The following is a 20,207-nucleotide window of genomic DNA, read 5'->3' as shown; positions in this document are numbered from 1 at the left end:
TATTATTTTCCCCCCTGCAATTTTGACATATTTTTTCCCCATTCTGAAACCAATTTCAATAATTAGTTTTACTATATATCTTGAAAAGTCATGTTGGACAGTAGCTGATATAGATGTGACAATTTAAGTGCTAAATTTAAGTAAAAAAATATTTTCTAGTATAAGATGAGTCATTGCAGAGTTTTCAGTTTGGAGTAAATTCTTAATTGTATAATTTTTGTCGAAGGATTTAAAAGCTTTGCTCAGAGAGTAATCACAAATTTGGAATTGGCTTTAAATTGTTTAGTTTATAAAATGCTGAATTCTATTTGTATGTCAAGATGTATAGGGAGCATTTATATTAGATTTAAGTTGTATATTCAACATTTTAATACTTTATTAGTTAGAAATTGTTTATACAACTAACACTCAGACTTCATATATATTTAACTTGATTTAGAACCTAAAAAATTTTTTAATAAAAGCTTAACTTTCTGCATCACTAATTTATTTTCAGTGAATGATAAAATACCTATCCTGTAATTTAAATATGATCATAAATTCATCAGGAATCTTTGATTCATATCCATAAATTTACCATGACATTCAACTCTAAACATCAGGGCTCAACATCGTATTTTTGCCAATTATACATTTTATATTTGTTGAAAATTAAGAAATATATTGGAATTGCCTTAATTGTCTGGATGATGGTTTATCCTTTTTCTGTTTAAATGCAAATATAATTGGCTTGTAATCTGTGAGTATTATAAATTCTTGTCCTTCTAGCATATGTTCAAATTATTTGATGGAAAGATAGATAGCATATATTACCTAGACTTTTAGTTATTAGCTCTTTGAGCGTCATTTAACTTTTTGGAATAAAATGATATTGGTTTCTAATCTCTGTCTTCATGTTTCTATAGAACAAATCTATTTGTAAAATTAGAGGCATCTGTGATAAAACTAGTTGTAGATTTGGATTAAGAAAGATCAATAAAGCAGCATTGTTTAATTCTTCTTTGCAATTTCAAAGCGCATCTTTGATTCTTCTATCCATGAAAATTTTCTTCAATCTTTTTTTCTTGTAGTTTTGAACTATTTTTTAAGGTAAGCTTGGGTATTAGATGTTTCTTTCAAGTATCATCTATAAAAATTAATTATTTGTAAAAAAAAAATTAATTTTTTGAGCATATTCATGCATTTCATAATTTTTTTTATCGTTTATACTTTTCTGGAAAAGGTTTTGTCCCATTTGGTGTTATCAAATATCCCCCAAATTCTAATTTGTTCACTCTTAATACGGATTTTGATAGAGTAATGCATAGACCATTCATTTGAATTCCATTAAATACTTCTGTAAGATATTTCTTGTGCTGTTCCTTAGTTTCATACTTCTGCCTCCACTTCTAGATAATGACTTATTTCTTTCAGTACTATAATTTCATCCATTTGATTGGTGATGGAAATGGAGCTCTTCAATCCATTTTTCCAATAAAGGTCAGCAATTGTAATGGCATTTGGATGATGTGCTTAAATTCTTAACTTTAATTGTTAGCATTCAGTTTGTGAATGCATGTCAAACTCTTATCAGACATAATCACTAATTTATCAATATCTTTATCATTTGTCACCAATATATGTTTGAAATGGTATGACAATTTTTTCATCCATAATGTTTCAGAAATATCATTGGTTGCCCAGGATTTCATTTTTTGCAATAGATGGTTTGAAATTGCCAGTTTCAATGCCATTGAAAAGACATTTGATTTGTTTTTGCTTTAAAAAAACATTTAATAAACGCTTTTTTTGCCGATGAATATCTATTTCAGCCTTATCAGTTATTATGCCCCAAATAATGTCTATATATTTAGGTTCCATTTGTCAGACAATGTAGTTAAACTACACTGTCTTATTCACCAAAACCACCACCAAAAGAATATAGTGGTTGCTGCATTATATATATTTGTTTAAAAATATCTTTTCAAAAACATGTTTCCATTTTGAACATTATTATTCTACTGTTGCCTTTTGCAGCCTACATAAAGTTCTCAAAACAAAGATTAGATAGAATTTGTAGGTTACACATTTAAATGCTTTTGTAATCTAGATACTTAATATGGAACATGTACTTTCTCCTTATAATTCATTTTTTTTTTTCAAATCAAATGTATATGAGCATAATTGAGATTTTAACTTCCATTGCATGACTAGTAGCAGGTACTCGTTAATTAAAGCTTTATTTATGTACATTAAACTACAACATCACATTATTTCTTGAGACAACTGCCTATCAAATGAAACAGTTGTCATACAATTTTACTAGGTTTCACATCCCTTCATTAAAAGAATTAACCTGAAGAGAATGAAGCTATCGTTTAATAGCATTTTGGAACATATAAATCATTTAAGTGATATGCAAGCCACTGCTTTGTTTACTGAGAGAGGTGGTAATTACTTAGTGCCAAAAGGAAAGATAGTCAAATATGTCCCATAGGAACTACTGCACATTTTTTTTTAGGTGCATCTGGTGTTTGTGCAAACATTAACAGGAACAAAGACCACACCAAAACTGAGTAAGCCCTGACATGTGTTTCATCTCTAGTCTGAGTTTTCAAAACATTCTACATTACGCCTCTGAATTAACAGTTGATCTATACTCCATGACCTCAACTACCTCAAACTCTTCAGCATTTCATATTCTTACCATAATTCTTCAGTGTGTATTTTCTGAGCTTTTCTAAGTTTAACTGCTGTGCATGTATGATTACATTATTGACTGATTTTAGCTTTCTGAGATTGTGTACGGCATCCAGGTTTCATTGTCATTTCCAATTCTTTGAATTTGTTGTTTTCCTTCTTTGACATAAAACACACAAAAAGAAGTCTAAAACAAATCCATTATGCATATTTTGTACATCTCCTAAAGTAGAGTAAACATCGTTAAGACTGCCTTACATTTATATAATTTGAAGTTCTCTAGGTTATTATTGTCTTTTTTAAAAAGTAATTATCTTTGCAAATTCCTTTTTTAGCAACGTTATTTCTCTTCTGACGTCATGTTTGTGACGTCATTATGTTAACTTTCAGATGTAATCTTGGCATGAAAAAAATTGTTCGTTGTAAATTCTTTTTCCTGTGAATGTTGAATTTTATGCATTTAAACCTGTAAATATTTGTAAATAATCACTGCCGTAGCAGATATTTTATGTATATACCTAAATTCTGAATGAGTTTTAATTAAAACTGCTTCATTAGAACATGAAGTGCAGTGAATTATTTACTGGCGTCTGCATACAGTTTATCAGAAAGCTAAGTTAGTCAGTGACTGATTTGATACGCTTTAACACATCTCAGTATTTTTTATATTTTTTTTTCCGTCCATCATACACAGAACTTGTGTTATTCCAACTTTTCCCTTGCAACATTGTTTTAAATGGTTGGAGAAATCTGAAGAAAGTGTAAAAATTGAAAGTAATTGTGAATTGGAGGACTGCACAAACCCTTTCATTAATTTCTTGCATGAGTTCATTGTTGCATAAAAATTTATCTTTTGTAACAATGCTTTATCTTTTGCCTCAGTGTTTATATTAGTTTAGTCATCTTCACTTATTATATTTGCTCCAAAAATAATACTTTCTTTGTAATGAATAACAGTTCATGGAAAAGTTTTGCTCATTAAAAGTCATTGCCACATATAGTTCACATTTGTTGGGATTTAAAAAAAATGCCATTTATTTTTAATTAGCATGGTAGATTGAGGTGACCAAAGTACAATCTTCTTATTCCACTCAACAGTATCTAATGAAAACAAAGCTATGAATGATGTTTTCATTTTTCAGTAATAAAATATGCATTAAAGGTACTAATCCTTTTTTTATATTCTAGAATCTTTAAAAAAAAAGTAGTTATTATAGCATACAATTGGTAGCTTGATTTAATTTTGAACTTGTTTTGGGAATGGAAATAATCTTTCATTTGCTGTTAGCTGTTTTAATGAATTTTGCATATTGTATGTAATTCTTCTGTTGTTTTTAACTGTAAAAAAAAAAAAAAAAAAAAAAAGAGGTATTAATGATTGTTCTTTATATGCAATTTTTGAACATTCCTATGAATTCAGTGGCATATGTCTTGGTATCCATAATGGAGATTTTTAAATGAGTTTATATCTTTTTAATATTATTGTTTTATTCTTGTATGTATATATTATATGCATAAGTATTGCTTTTAAATAATAAATTATAAACCATTGAAAGAAATTTGTCTAATGAAAAAGATTTTCCATTTCAGTTACCTAAAATAAGTGAAGTTGACATTTTATCTACCTTACCACAAACACAGCCAAATTATAGACCATTGCCTCAAAGGAATTTTGACAGTTTACCAAGTAAAAAGAAAGGTAAATTTTTTAATGTAAAAAAATCGGATATTTTTTATACTTTTGTGTACAATTTAATGTAATGTAAATTTCTTTGTCTATCAAAATGAAAGCTGTGAATCGGTGAGTAATAGGAAGATATTTCAGATGTAATACAATATAATACTCCCACTTTATAAAAACAAGGAAAAACAAAGTTGCAAGATTTACAGACTTACAACTTAAATAAATACTTATAAAAAAATTTTTTTGGGGGGGGGGGAATGCGCAATTTGGAAAATAATGAAAGAATAATCATTAGTATTCAGTTTTGTTTGTAGCCCAATGAAATAAAATAACGATTGAATTTTATTTAAATTATTTTCTTTATTTTGGTAACTTTGTTTTATGTGTTTTTAGAAAACATAAAATCATATTCATCAGTAATAGAGGTCAGGCATTAAGAAATATGAGCTAAATTTGTAATTTAAGAATTGTTGAATTTGTTGAGCTAATGCTAATTTAATTACTTGTATAGATATTTGAATGTTATCCTGTAGACTAAATCAATGCAGAATCATTAATTCCTCTGTTATTGTTACTTTTAAAAATTATAGTTTTGTGCTGCCAGCATTTTAATAAATCTTATTGTGCTGGGAAAGTGTTTTTAACAAAATGAACAAATGAAACAAACAAATGAATTATTACTTTTCATTTTTTACAATATTCTTTGCAACCAACATTAGTTTTAATTTAGTTGGTAGATACATTTTTAATATTAAATTTATTTTTAAAAAATGCTAAATGATTTGTATATTTTCTTTGAAAAAATGTAATAATGAAAATATGAGCAGTTTATACAATAATTTAGTAAACCTTCTAAAAACCAATATGTTAATTTCTTGCAATTATCTATTTTATTTGCATTTGCTAGGTTTAAATCTCGGAATTCAATGGTATGGACGTTCTGGAAATATTTGAGCATTGTTATTTTGTACTATATTTAAATTCTATTATTCAGAATTATTTTTAATGTATCAGTTTTTGCTCAAAATAGAATTGTATTGAAACTACTTGTTGAAAGGATGGGCGAACTAAATACTAATGAAGACCATTTTTTTTTATTACAAAAGTTTTATTTTAAGAGACTCGATATGCTTATATTTTTCATATGTATTATCACCTTTTAAAAAAATTTCAAAATATTTATTGTTTTTATAATAATAGTTGTTTCATTTTTATTATTTTAGATGAGAAATTTATTATCATTATTTTACTTTTATAGTTCTTACCAATGAAGATGCTATTAAATTTACATCTTCCAGAAAAGAACGGACTAGTGTCTATTCTGGAAGGAAAAGTTTGTTTTACACAGGTTGGTATTTTTAGAAGTAGTAATACATTTTAAGTTTTGGCCATAAATATTATTTATTAAACTTCGTTTTGCAGTGCATAAATGTTCATTGCTCATATTCTGGCATGTTTTAAGACTAAAAATGTCACTTGTAACACATTCATTTCTCCTTACACTGTAAAAATATATATGTAATACCAGCATGATTTATAATATCATATTTAAATATATAGCATGCTCTAATTATTTTGTTAATGCTGCAGTTCTGTTTGTTTTTGATGTACAAATGGAAAAGTTCGGGTTGATGCGCCTCGAACATTAATTACGAAATCTAGGAGTCTTATGTTCTTCAGCTTTCAAAATGAATATGAATTTTAGAGATAAATCAGAATTTTGAATAGTGTGAGCTTATATAATTAAAAATTGTAAAATATTAAAATAAATCTTATGTACCTAAAATTTTTAAAGATGGAGCACCTCTTAAATTCTTCATATTTATTATTTGAACAAAAATATGCGACTTAGAGCTTAGAGGTAATTTTTTTAATTCTTGAAAAAATATTTTTTATTTATTATCACTGTTTCTTGAGTTCAATTATAAACACAAATGTTTGTAGTTGGGCCCAAGTTCTAGGTCAAAATTTATTATTTAGCTGTTATTAATAGTGAAAATTTACAATGGATAATTTTGTCATTAACTCTGTAATATTTTGACTATTTCAAATGTTTTTTCATTTTTGGTGAATGTTGTCTTATCTGGTTTTTATTATTTATTTTTTGAGTTCGCCTGATTTTTCTAAAATCGTCCTTCTTTTGGTCAATTTGTTATTAATCTGTTCGGTATTTACTGATATCCAGAGAGGGAAGAAAATGCCTTGCAAACAAAACTACTGAAACAACTATTACAAAATGTAACCTTCGTAGTTTCTTTTCCTTTGCATGCACACACAGGTTGATCAAAATTTTCCACAGCTCCTTTACTTGTGTAGAAGTCTAATATAATTTCTGGCTTTGTGTATGGTCTGTTGCTGACTGATTGTGTTCGTTTTTTAATATAAGTAGCTGTATCATATATTAAGTTGAAATTTGTATCTGTTTGTTATTAGATCCTGAAAATCCAGCTTACTTTTTCTCATAGTAACAAGCATAGTTATATTTTGTTGAAGTGGAAATGAAGTTATCACTTGTAGCTTTGATTGGCTCATGCCTTGGTTGTTTGTTTCCTAGTTTTAATCTGGCTTCTTTACCAATATAATCTGTGCCTTTAGAACAAGTGAAGTTTTGTTGTTACATAAGAACATTTTAATTCCATTTTTAGAGGATTTAATTGTCATGTACTATTGGAAAGTCATGAAAAGAACTTGTTCATAATGTATAACATATTCATATAGATTTTTTTTTTAATTCTGTTGAATTTCTAGACATTTTCCCCAAATTTCCAGAAATGGAGAAAGTTTATCTGGCGACTGCTTTCCCGACAAATTGGTTTATTATTAAAGCAAATATTTTATAAGAATTTGTCTTTATCCATTTAAAATGAATTTGTAATAAAAAATGCAAGACTTTAAGTACAGTTAAGAAAAAATAATATCGGGTCATATTGACTTAAACGATACATTTCTATAATTTGGAAAAATTATAGAAAATATGTAAATAACTTCCTTTTCAAAGAAATAACACAAAGGCAAGATATATCTCTAAAGTGATTTTATATCGTCAATTTTCATAAGCAGTTTAAAAATATATGGGTCATATGCAGAAGAGCAAGGTTAAGTATTAATTATCTTGATAATTCATTGATTGAAATGTTTGTTCTTAGAACTATGAAATTACTCTGGAGTTTATCAAATTATTTTTGACACAGGGAAAAATGCTTGAGATTTATTTGGTACTTTTATTTATTAAATTTATTTATTTTGGATACATATATTGTATTGAGAAACAATTTTCCCTTGACTGTAGCATAATTTTCAATGATATAATTTAAATATGTTATATAATAAAGATGTAGGATTTGGTAAATCTTACGCTTGATTAGGAATAAATCTTTTGTCAACCATGGAGAGTATGTTAAGATTTTAGTGAACCTTTAAATCAGCCAATTTAGATGAATAAGAAATTTCAACAATATTATAAATTTATAGATAAAGCACGATTTTAAAGCGGTTGTTTTGAAAAGTAAATTTTGTGAAGAACTTGGCTTTTCTAATAAGATTATTAAAATTGTCGTAACTTTTTTTTGTAGAAATGCCGACACTTTTTGAATGCTGCACTCGTATCCTGATTGAAAATATTGATGGTAAGTTATGCATTGCGTTTAATAGAATCATTTTATGAATTCATAATTTGAAGATCTTGATTTTTTTGATGAAGCATTTTGAGCTACAACTTTCTATATTTTGAAGTATAACTCCCACCCCAACAATGCGATATGAATTACTATATTTCTCTTTCTGTGTTAGAAAGTTATTTTTTCTACGACTCTTCAAATAAAATCATTATTTTTTCTTTTTACAAATCGTAGTATTTTATACATTGTATAGCTTAGTATTGTTATGGTTTCTGCAACATTAAGAATGTGCTTTTTGTATTATGCTGCTCTTAATGTTCTCTGTATGATTAAAAAGTTGGCTTCTCATGTTTATCATTTCTTTGATATTTGCAGTGTATATTGCATTAATACATATTTTCGACAACTTTTCAATGTTATTGTGTTAATTAAAAGGTAAAATATGCCAAAATTTAAAATCTTACCTGGAGCATTTCAACTTACAAATTACTGTGAATCATACGAATGAAAATATTAAGTTTCTGGGAAGCTTCTTCTGTTTATGATGTTGCACTCTTTAAAACTTATTTTTGTATTTCTGTATGGATTTTGTGTTTTTGTGCTTTATTTAAATTTATTCCTGTATTATGCTTTTAATGCTTTGTATTTGAGCCTGTTAGTATGAATAATGGGGATGAAAGCATTTTAAAGAGTATCTAGGTTTTAATTTTATTGTAGGAAAGTAATTGCAAAAAATGATATGCATCTGCCAATTCTGTAACCGAAATAAATATAAAATCATCTTTCAGTTCCTCTTTTTGCTAGCTGTTATTTTTAGCATGTTTTTAATTCTTTAATGCAGATGGCATTACACTTATTTTATTTTTTTAAATAGCTATTGAATACTTGGGTGAAGTGCCTTATTTCCTTTTAAAGCCAGTTCTTGAACGATGCACTCCACTCCAGCTTTATAACATAGAAGATTACAATCCAGTAAGTTTTCATAAATAATAATTTTGCATTTGTTATATATTGAAATAAAATGTTCTAATAGAGAGTAAGGAGAATTCCACTCTTATAAGGATTTAATACTTCATTCTAAACATATTTTGTTAAGAATTATATACATATTTCTTATTCTTATATCACAAATTTTGTTGTAAATCTTTTTAAAATATTAAATGCCAAAACTGATTCCAAATGCTATTTTTCTAAGCACAATTGTATTATAATCTTTAATCACTAACATATATCAAATTATATCTGTAATCAGATCAGAATTAAAGCAGCAGCTGTTGTGATATTCTATTTCCGTCTGTGCTTTTTCATTAACTCGTTGTTCTTGCTGATCTGTGTTTTATATATTAGAAATACATTCTGAAATGTCCATAAATTTAATATGATCATAAGTTTTAAAAAGTTCCCAAAAATATTTATGAATTATTTTTTTCTCTTGTGTCTGTAAATACTTTTTGATTATTCACATGTCAATTTCAGCAAAACTACTTATATTTGTGGAAAAAATTTTGTAGAAATTTATCTTAAAATCTTAAAAATCTATCCGTTTCAATCTGTTTAAATTTAATGTAGTCTAATGATGACCTTAAGCAATTAAATTTGTATGTGCTTTAAATATTTCATTTATGTGTATGAATGCAATAATTTTCCTCATGGTATTTCTCATTTTTGTGTCAAATTTTATTACAGTACCTTTTAGATGATACACATGAATTATGGGAAGCTCACTGTAAAAGAGATTTTCGTACCGTAAATCTACAAGAGAATGAAACATGGCGTGAATTATATTTGGTATGTATCATAAATCATTTTTTTTAAATCCTGTTTAAATCATGAAATCTTCATCATAATATTTATCATAGACTTCAAAAAAGTTTGTACTTTGATTATTTTTTTTGAAAGCTCTACATTTTTATTTTTTTAAAGCTTTAGTAAATAATTATGATGGGAAATGTATATATATTGTCTTGAAAGTATATATGTTTAATTCTGATTTTTCTGTTTTATTTATTACTTATGACTTCAATGTAGTGTGATATGTTGGTCCTTTTTATTTTTTTAAACATAGTCAGTGAATCTTTTTATGTGTACTTTATATTTTGCCTTTTAAACTTTTGGGCTCTACCAAGTATCTCATGACTTCGCAACCTTTTCAATTTTGACAGATTTTACTATAAAAAATTGATCAAATTTACTTTAATAGACTAATTAAAATGTTAACTCTTCATTATGATCTTGCTGAAATTGCTAAACTAAACTAAAAATTGTTATTATTAGCTTTCTATACTAACTATTGAACGATAATAAATGTTTCCTTTATTTGCTCTTTCACTTTAGCGTGCGTTTGAAGAACGTGAAAGAAAATTAAAAAGTTTAACTGCAAATATTTCTGCTTCTATGTCAAAATCTGGTCCAGGTATGTTACTTTTTCTACAGAATGAAATACATTTTATATTATTTGGCAGTATTTACATAATAGAAAAATATTAATTTCTCTTAATTTATTTTGAAGAAGCATATAATAAAACTTAAATTGGAAGATAATCCAGAATGATAGCGATGATGTGATAAATGTTTTAACATAGCCAGACATTGGCGTTTTTTCTTTATTTAATATTCATATCTTAGGAGTTGAATGCTCTAGGTTTTATTAATTCCTTTATGTGAAATTATTACTCATATTTTTCAAAATATCTTTAAAAAGGTGGGGGGGGGGGTCCGAGTGACAATGCCAAACATTATTCATTTAATACAGTAGAAAATACATTGGAATAATTTCTTCCCCTTTCTTTTGCAAAGGAACTGCCTGTGTTTTTTGGAACTTATTAAATGTATTTTCAAATTAGTTTTTTTTTTTTTTTTTTTAAATAAGATATTAATGCAAAAATGAGAATACCTGAAATCTTTAACAAAGAAAAGAAGTAAGAAAATTAATTCAGAATGGATCATCTGAGATTTCATCGTAGGTCCTTTGTTCTTTCCAATTTGTAATAATGTGTTTCATTTAAATTTTTCTATAAACAGTTTTTGCAAAAATCTCATTCTTGCAATTATTTAAAATTAATTGGCAAAGTTTGAACTGGAGCACTTGTTTTCAAAGGAACTGTGAATTATATATTACTTGGCATTATTATTGCTTATCTACATATGTATTTATCTCAACATTATAAATTCTACAATTCCTTGCAACTTGTATGGCAGAGTAAATTCTTAAGACTTCCTTTTTTTCTGGAAGAATTTTCAACTTCAGTAATAACACCTGGTATTTTGGGGGGGGGGCGGAGAGACAAGATGGCTGTATAATTAAAATAATGTGTAGTATTTAATTTCAATAATTTAAAAAGCCTATTTGAACAATAAAAGTGATGAAAAATATTGGTCTATATTTTAGCGATTTATCACAATGGAACAAATTACTATATTACACAATCCAGTAACTTTTCTTTGAATACTTCAACATGGTATAAAGTTCTTGCTACTGTGACTTGATGTATCCTTTCCTAAGTACTTATTTTTTTATGCATTTGATTGATTTACTCCTCAGGTTAAATTAATGGAAATAGCTTTTTTATTTCCTTAATATGGTATTATCTTTCAAAATTTTAATGCTTTTTTTTTTTAGCACGGCAAGTGAAGTTAGCATATGTTAATACTGTTGCAAAACCACCTCGTGATGTTGCTCGCAAGCAGGCAAAGATGGGTACTGCTCTTCCTGTAAATCATACTGTCAAAGCTGGCCCATCGTCAAAAGCTAGTCCCAGACCTTCTGCTCCTGCCATAAATTCTGCTGCTAGTAGTTCACGAGCATCAGAGCATTCCATTCCTAAAAGTAATTATTTTCTATATGTTTTACTTTATTTGTATTTTCGGATTTAGGTTTTTAATTTTAACATATTTAGGCTGAGATCTGAAACAATAAACCAAAAGTAATCTACCCATTGAATGAAGGCATTTAAAAGTGCTTTTAACTATTCTTGAGAATGCTTGTCAATATGAGATGATGGAATAGTTAGAGCAGCAAACATGCTAGTGTAATTGCTACTTTAATTTGGTCTAGGTGGTTCTGCAAAAGCACAACTTCATTTATCATAACCAATTATGCTTTTAGCAGCTGTATTTGGATATTTTTCTGCTATTAAAAATTAGAGGATGCATCTACAAAATGTTGGCATAGTTGTATACATAAATAATATATATATATATATATATAATATATATATATATATATATATATATATATATATATATAATATAAATAATTAGCAAATCTAAAAAAAAAAATTATTGCCTTATCTATAATGTATTGTATGAATTTTGAGGGCTTATACTGTATAAATAATTTGTTTGCTTTCTTTAAGTGTCCTAAATTTAAATTTTCTATTGATGAAAAATCGTTTTATATTTAATTTGGGGGAAAAAAAAAAGACCAGCAGGAATTAAACATTCCATCTGCATTCAAAGTAGCATCCACAGTAAATATCAAGGATTTCTCTGACATCTTTTCGTGATCTTTATAATTTTTTTTCCTTTTAGAACCGAAAATTGCTCCACTGATGGCAAAGACGCTGAAAAGTATGAAACAATGTTATCGTCGGTAGTATGAAAATTATTTGTTGATTTTTTTATGTTTATTTTTATGATTCAAAGGGAGCGCTCTCAAAAAGTGGAGCCATAAAAAATTGTTATCGATCCTCCATACTAATCATACCATTTATTGTATTGACTTCAAATGCTTGAAGTGTACAACATTTTAATGGCATCTATTATTTTCGAATATGCTTATCTTCAAGCATTACTGTGATACTCCCGAAACTGTAATATATTTACAGATTATGCGAGTTCGAAAAGAAAAGGTTGTGTTGAAAATTTTAAATTGTCTTTTAAGTACTCTTCCGTTTTTGAAATTACAGTGCATCTGTTTATAATTCTTGTTCCTACGTATGTTTGTTTTGAAAATGTGTGTATTTATATAAGCACTATGCATGTTTTTCTATCAGCGCATTTATAAGTTATAAAATTATTTTAAAGTACCTTGTATTCGACACATTTTATCAAACTTATAAGTGTAGGGGCACATTATTAAGATGAACATAACCATTTAGGAAGTACTTAGCGACATTTTTATGCTAAATATAATTTATTAATGTATATTTAATAATTTTCAGTAAACGTTAGATTGATATTTGAAGTAATTTCACTATACCTAATTGAGTGACTTGAAAACTTTTTTGTACATAAATGATGTAGGAGTGTATAAGTATACCTATTTATGAATTTTATCATCGACAGTATATTCTGAGAATTACATATTTACTTTTGACTTTTTGTGACTTTTTTTTTTTTTGTATTATAATTTGACAGAAATAAGAAGCATTTACTGCTGTTGTTCCGAATTTACTGCTATCGAAACCCTGTCTACAAAAATTTTATCTTTTTGTGTGGATGTGTTCTGTTTTCTTTATTCTATAAACTCATATAAACCTTTTACAGATTCTTTCACCCATGTTATTATAACGTAAAGGAAATCTCTATTCTTGGTTGTTATAATATGTTTAGAATAGTTGTACCTGAAGCTTGGTGTGATCATATGGTATTAAAAATAATTTTTAACTGTGTGAAGTGTTTTGTTTATCTAAATGAGTAGATTGTTTGTAAATAAATTTGTCTTGTTGGAGTGTCTGTTGACATATTAATTTAGTGAGGATATATGCATTGGAAAGAAAATATGGTTAAATTTAAGGCTTTAAAAGAAAACTGTTTTTGTGAAATTAAAGAGTGTCGCACAAAATGAAACCGCATGTTTTCTGAAATCACATTTCCTTTATTCTTTTAAAGATTAACATAATTAGGGGGAAATGCATATTAATAATATGTTATGAATTTGTAATTCAGCTATAAACTTAAAAGCCTGGAATTCATTCACTTTCCAAAGTATTTACCCAAATACTTTAAAAGCTTAATTTTATGTAAGTGTTTTACTAGACATGTGTAATATACAGTAGAAAATCAGTAGTTTTTTTTTTGTTGAGAATATGATTATTATTCTACAGCAACTATATTGTCAAGTCACCAAATTATGAAATTACCAAACTGCATTAAGAAAATCTGATATTGTGATTTATTAAATGTTTTAAATGCCCGGTCTGTTTTATTTGTCTAAAGAAGTAGATCATTTTAAATACATTTGCCTCATTGGAGCATCTTTTGACTTGTTATTACACTGAAGATAAAACAGTTGGGGGGGGAAAATAATGATCCCCCAATTCACTGAATGCTTTTTTTTTATTGGAAAGTTTGTGCAATACAAGCAATGTACAGTTATACAATAGAACATCAGCTATGCATGTTTTGTGAATATGATCAATATTCGTAAAAACTATATACCGATAGATCAGCAAATTAAGAAATCGCCAGACTGTGCAATTTAAATAGTTCAAATCATTTGGTATTATTAAAAAACTGTGTAATTATAAGTGATATGCATTACTTATCTAAAGAAGCAGATTTTTTGTAAGTGAATTTGCCTTGTTGGGGGAGTTTGATATGCATTAATTTACTGAAGATCTTGCAATGAAAAAAGTAACGACGTCTCGAAATTAAAAACTGAACTAGAATTTAAGCTTAATTTTTTATAGGACATTTGTAATTTGCTGTAAAATAATAGTAGTAGTGTATTTTTAAAAAAAAAAATCTCTAGCAATTATAATCCCTGATCTAACACTATATAGTTTTATGAAATCGCCTATCTGAGCAATTTAAAAATTTTGATCATATGATATTAAGTGTTTTATTGCCGGTGTATATATATAGTATGTAATATAATATGTATGTATGTATGTATAATATAAAGCAGTAGATTGTTTATAAATGAAATTGTCTTATTGAAGTGTCCTTTGACATGTATCAAATTATTAAAAATATATGCATTAAAAAAAAGATGAGAATCCCCACATTCATTAAAAATTTACTTTTTTTTTGTTGTTGTTGAAAGGTTTACATTACAAAATAGAACATCAGTTGAGATTTTCGGCAAATATGATCATTATTCTGTAACAACTATATAGTGCTTGGTCAGGAAACTAAAAAAATTACCAAACTATGCTATAAAAAAAATTGACTATTTGATATTATTAAATGTTTTAATTCTGTGATATGCATTATTTATTTAAAGGAGTAAATTGTTCTAAATATGAATTGCCTTATTGGTGTGTCCTTTGGCTGGCTGTTTTAGTGAACATGTATCTGTTTAAAAATATTCTTAAATTCATTAAAGGCTTATTTTTTTTATTGGGACATTTGTATTACACAATGGAATATCAGTTTATATTATTATGAATATATAAATTATTTTATAGCAATTATATAACAGTATAGCATTAGATGTGCAAATTAAGAAATCACCAGACTGCAATTCAAATAATTCAGATTATATGATGGTGTTAAAGAGTTGCAATTACATGATCCATATTGTTTCTCGGAAGACATATATTGCTTGCAAATGGAATTGCCTTACAGGAGTGTCTTTTGACATATATTAATTTACTAAAAACTGAAAAAATAAAGAATTCTTGAAATTGATTAAAAGCTTAACCAGGGATTAAGCTTAATTTTTATTGGATATTTGTAATATATTGTAAAATTCTGTATTCTTGTATTTTTCCTGAGTATGATTATTTTTCTATAGCTATTATAAAACTATATGGTGTTAGATGAAAAAATTATAAAATTACCAGACTATGCAAATAAAAAAAAAAGTTCTAATCGTATAATATTAAATATTTTGATTCCATGGTATGTATTGTTTATATAAAGGAATAAATCGGTTAAAATACATTTGCTTTATTGGAGTATCTTTCAACAAATATTAATTTACTATATCTATTGGGGGAGAAAACCGATCCCCAAATTAATTAAACCCTTGTTTTTATTTTAAAGTTTGCATTATATAATAGATCACCAGATGTGTAATTTTTGTGAATATGATCATTATTCTATATCACTATGTCAGCAAACTAAATAATTACCAGACTATGCAATTTAAATAATTCAAATTAGATGTTATTAAAAAGTTTTTAATTGTGTGATATGTATTGTTTATTTAAAGTAGTAAATTGTTTGTAAATGAATTTACCATATTAGAATGGCTTTTGACATACATTAATTTATTGCAGATATATATGCAATTAAAAAAAGAATGTCTTCCCAAAATTAATTCAAAGCTTTATTTTGATTAAACTCAATTCTTTTACTGTATTTTTGTAATATACTGTAGAGCATTAGTAGTTGTGCATGTTCTGTGAATGTGGTCATTGCTCTGTAGCAATTATGTAACAGTATAGTACTAGATCAGCAAACTAAATAATTACCAGACTATGCAATTTAAATAGTTCAAATCATATGTTGCCTTGAAAACTTTGTAATTGTGTGATCTGCATTGCTTGTTAATGAATTTGCCTTATTAGAGTGTCATTTGACATATATTAATCTATTGAAGATTTATACAATGAAAAAAGGATGCCTTCCCGAAATTAATTGAAACCTTAATTTTGATTTAAACTCAATCCTTTTGCTGGACTTTTATAACATACTGTAGAACATCCGTAGTTATGTATTTTCTGTGAATATGATAATTGTTCTATGGCAATTACATAACAATGTAGTGCTAGATCAGCAAACTAAATAATTACCAGACTATGCAATTTAAATAGTTCAAATCATATGTTGCCTTGAAAAGTTTATAATTGTGTGATCTGTATTGTTTGATGAATTTGCCTTATTAGTGTCTTTTGACATTAGTTAATCTACTGAAGATATATGCATTGGAAAAAGATTGGTTTCCCGAAATTAATTGAAAGCTTGATTTTTATTTAAACTCATTTTTTTAACGTTTGTAATTCGCAGCCGAACATTTGCTTTTTGTGAATATGATCAGTATTTCATAGTATATATATATAACAATACTGTGGCAAGTCAGCAAAGTAATAAAATTTCCTCACTATAGGATTTAAATTATTCATATCATATGCTCGTATTAAAATATTTAAGTTGTGTGATCTGTAATTATCCTGTAGAAGTAGATTGTTTGTAAATGAATTTGCCTTATTAGAATGTATTTTGATATATTAATCTCCCGATGATATATGCACTAAAAAATGGCTTCCCGAAACTAATTAAGCTTAACTATGGGTTAAAATTATTATTTTTAAATATATGTTTGTTATATTTTGCGATTATTATTCTATAGCTACTGTATAACTATGTAGTTTGGGGTCAGCAAATTAAAAAAACTGCCAAACTATGTTATTAAAAAGTTTTTACTGTGTGAACCGTACTGTTTATCAAAAAGGAGTAGGTAGTTTGTAAATAAATTGCCTTATTGGAGTGGTTTTTTTTTTATATTTATATATATAATAATATCCTGAAGATATATGCACCAAAAGAAGTCTTCCCAAAATGAAAATTTTAACAATGGTTTAAGCTTAATTCCTTTGCTGAACTCTTGTAATATACTGTAGAACAACAGTAGTTTTTTTGTGAATATGATCATTATTCTATAGCAACTATATAACAATATAGTGCTGAGTCAATAAACTAAATAATTAACAAACTATGCAATTAAAAAAAAAACAACTCTAAATCATGTTGTATTATGAAAAATGTTTGTGATGTTTTTGTCTAAAGAATGAAATTACGTGTAAATGAATTTTGCTTATTGGAGTGTCTTTTGACATATATTTGCTGCATTTATATGCATTGGAGGGGGGGGGGGGAGGATGGTTTGAAAACAAAACATTTTGACATCATTAAGTTTATAAATGCTTTTTATGAATTTAAAAAGTGTTTGACATGGTGAAGCTGTATACCCTTTGAAATATTCTAATATTCTTTACAAGACTAATATAACTAGAAAAACTTCAATGTGTCTTTATGATTTATTAATTTATAATACAACCATGAGCTTAAAAGTCCTCTTCCGCCAACTTCTGAATTTCAAATTATTTTCCAGGTTATTTCCCTACATTCTTTAAAGGCTTGATTTGGTTTGAACTTAATTTTTTTTAACTAGACATTTGTAATATACAGTAGAGCTGTCATTGTGTAGATTTTGTGAATGTGATTATCATTCTGTAGTGGCTATATAGTGTTAGGACATTAAGATATAAAATTACTAAATTACTTTTTTAAAAGTTGAAACAGTATATTCTTAAAGAAGTAATATATTTTATTAAATTGCCATTGAATTTGTAGTATGAGACACATACATACTACTTAAACAGAATTGACAAAAATTGAAGTACAATGTTATTTTAGAGAGATAACTTGGAATAAATTCTTTTGCACAGTTTTATAAATACTATTCTTTTTCAAATTAACAATAGTTGTTCCATATTATGACGTACGGGTCCATTTTAAAATTCTTGATTGTAATATTTTGTGATATGAACCTTATTTATTGTTTAGACATAGTTAATATATTTTAAGATATAACTATATTCTAGATTCTTTTAACAGGCTGTAGTTTATGTTTGGCATTCAACAAAAACGAAGTACCAATTATTTTATTATTATAGAGTCTGAAATATTATGAAGCTTCTATCTAAATGTCTTAAATTATCTTCTTTATTAGCTTTGACATCCATCTAAAGACCGAATAGTAAAGTATAACTTGGAATATGACTTTCTGCTTAAAGGAGAAAGAAACTTTTTAATTATCAACAAAGAGTAGGTAAGAATATACAGTTTTTAAAATACAATTTAAATTCTTACAGTTTGTAAGAATTTTTTATAATCCCCTTTTACAAAATGGTTGTATTGCAGAGTTTCCTTAAAAAAGTTTTAAAAGCGTGTTGTTGATATAACCGTATAATTTAAATAATTATAGCATCTGCATTTTAAACATTTGCCCTGCAGGATTATTAATTAGCATTTTTGTATTTGATGCTAATTTTCTCCACTTCTGACACTTGCACAGTGGATCCGAGAAAATGAAGTGCAATGTTTTCATTGTGCTTCATTTTCATCAAGACAATGTACCAAAATTCCATGTTGTCTCGATCAATTTTTAAAGAATTTAATAAGGTTACTTACTAATGGAGAATTTCTGTAAATATTTCTTTTCAGTTTTCATGAGAGGGCCTTTCTGCGGTCTGTGAACTATATATACTAAAAACTTGGATACCATTTAGAAATTATGTCCTTTATTTACTTATATAATTTAAGTTCCCCTTTATTGATTGTATCTAAAAAAAATGCGAAAAGTTTTTTTTCCTATGGATTAAAAAAAAAAAATTGTTTTTTTCCTTATCTTAAGACACAGCATAAATATGTCACTTTCAGGTATTTTAACTGATTTTAGTTCTATTTCATTAAATAATTGTTAACTTGATATAATGAGACTTAAGATAGGTAGTCAGAAACATATGAAGTCTAGGTTTTGTATTTACATTTAATTTAGAATTTCGTACAATGATAAATTATCATTTTATGTTTAAATAAAAGCTTAAGGTTACTTCCGCTGGAAGTCATCAAAATACTATTAAATTTATTAAGAATATTAATTAATCATGAATTAGGAAGCTTCTTAATTCGATCTCTCAACTTCGACAAATTAGCAATGTTAAACTGTAACTTAGCTTCTTCAAAGAATCAAATTTTGTTTTTAATGCTTGCTCACATTTTATTAGTAGAAATTTTGTAGCATAATTTTCGTAGTTGTTCCGTATATTATCTTAGTGCTTTATAGCATGCCAGTATGGACTAATATTTTGTGTGTTATATGAACTACGTTTTATGAATATAATATATAAATGTTTGATGGAAATTATTTATATTTAGAATATTTATGCTATGTATTTGATATTGTCTATTTATTTGATGTTTTGAAACTAGAAGATTTATTTGATGTTTTGAAACTAGAAAATATGAACTAGATATCTTATTAGGATGTTTAAAATCTATTTATGTATATCTGTAAGTAGTATGACCTAAATTATGAATTAAATGTTATCGCAATTTTGTGTAATAGTATTGTAAAGAATGTTTCTTTTTGAATTAAAATTCATTTCTGAACTGTGAATGGTGTTTTGCAAATCAAAGGTGATTATTTTTTTTTTATGTAGGTGCATTCTGAACAGACTAATTTAAATGCAAACAATATGCTCAAAATAATTTAAATGTATTCATATATTTTCACTATCATTCTTGGCTGTCAGTACCAATTTTTCAATATA

The 20,207-nt window shown here is 26.7% G+C and overlaps 1 protein-coding gene across 1 annotated transcript in view; it reads left to right on the top strand.

The window, feature by feature from the left end:
* LOC129960637 (transcription elongation factor B polypeptide 3-like) overlaps positions 1-20,004 on the top strand; it is a 62,198-nt gene extending 42,194 nt beyond the window's left edge. The window contains exons 4-11 of the mRNA XM_056074186.1: positions 4,270-4,378; positions 5,622-5,711; positions 7,936-7,989; positions 8,855-8,952; positions 9,667-9,768; positions 10,315-10,393; positions 11,600-11,806; positions 12,511-20,004. Coding sequence (XP_055930161.1) covers positions 4,270-4,378; positions 5,622-5,711; positions 7,936-7,989; positions 8,855-8,952; positions 9,667-9,768; positions 10,315-10,393; positions 11,600-11,806; positions 12,511-12,575 — 804 coding nt within the window. The 3' untranslated portion in view covers positions 12,576-20,004. The remainder of the gene's footprint in view (positions 1-4,269; positions 4,379-5,621; positions 5,712-7,935; positions 7,990-8,854; positions 8,953-9,666; positions 9,769-10,314; positions 10,394-11,599; positions 11,807-12,510) is intronic.
* Positions 20,005-20,207: the final 203 nt, after the last annotated feature.

Source organism: Argiope bruennichi, chromosome X2, assembly GCF_947563725.1.
Source record: "Argiope bruennichi chromosome X2, qqArgBrue1.1, whole genome shotgun sequence".
NCBI lineage: Eukaryota > Metazoa > Arthropoda > Arachnida > Araneae > Araneidae > Argiope > Argiope bruennichi.
This window is presented reverse-complemented; position numbering and strand designations above follow the sequence as displayed.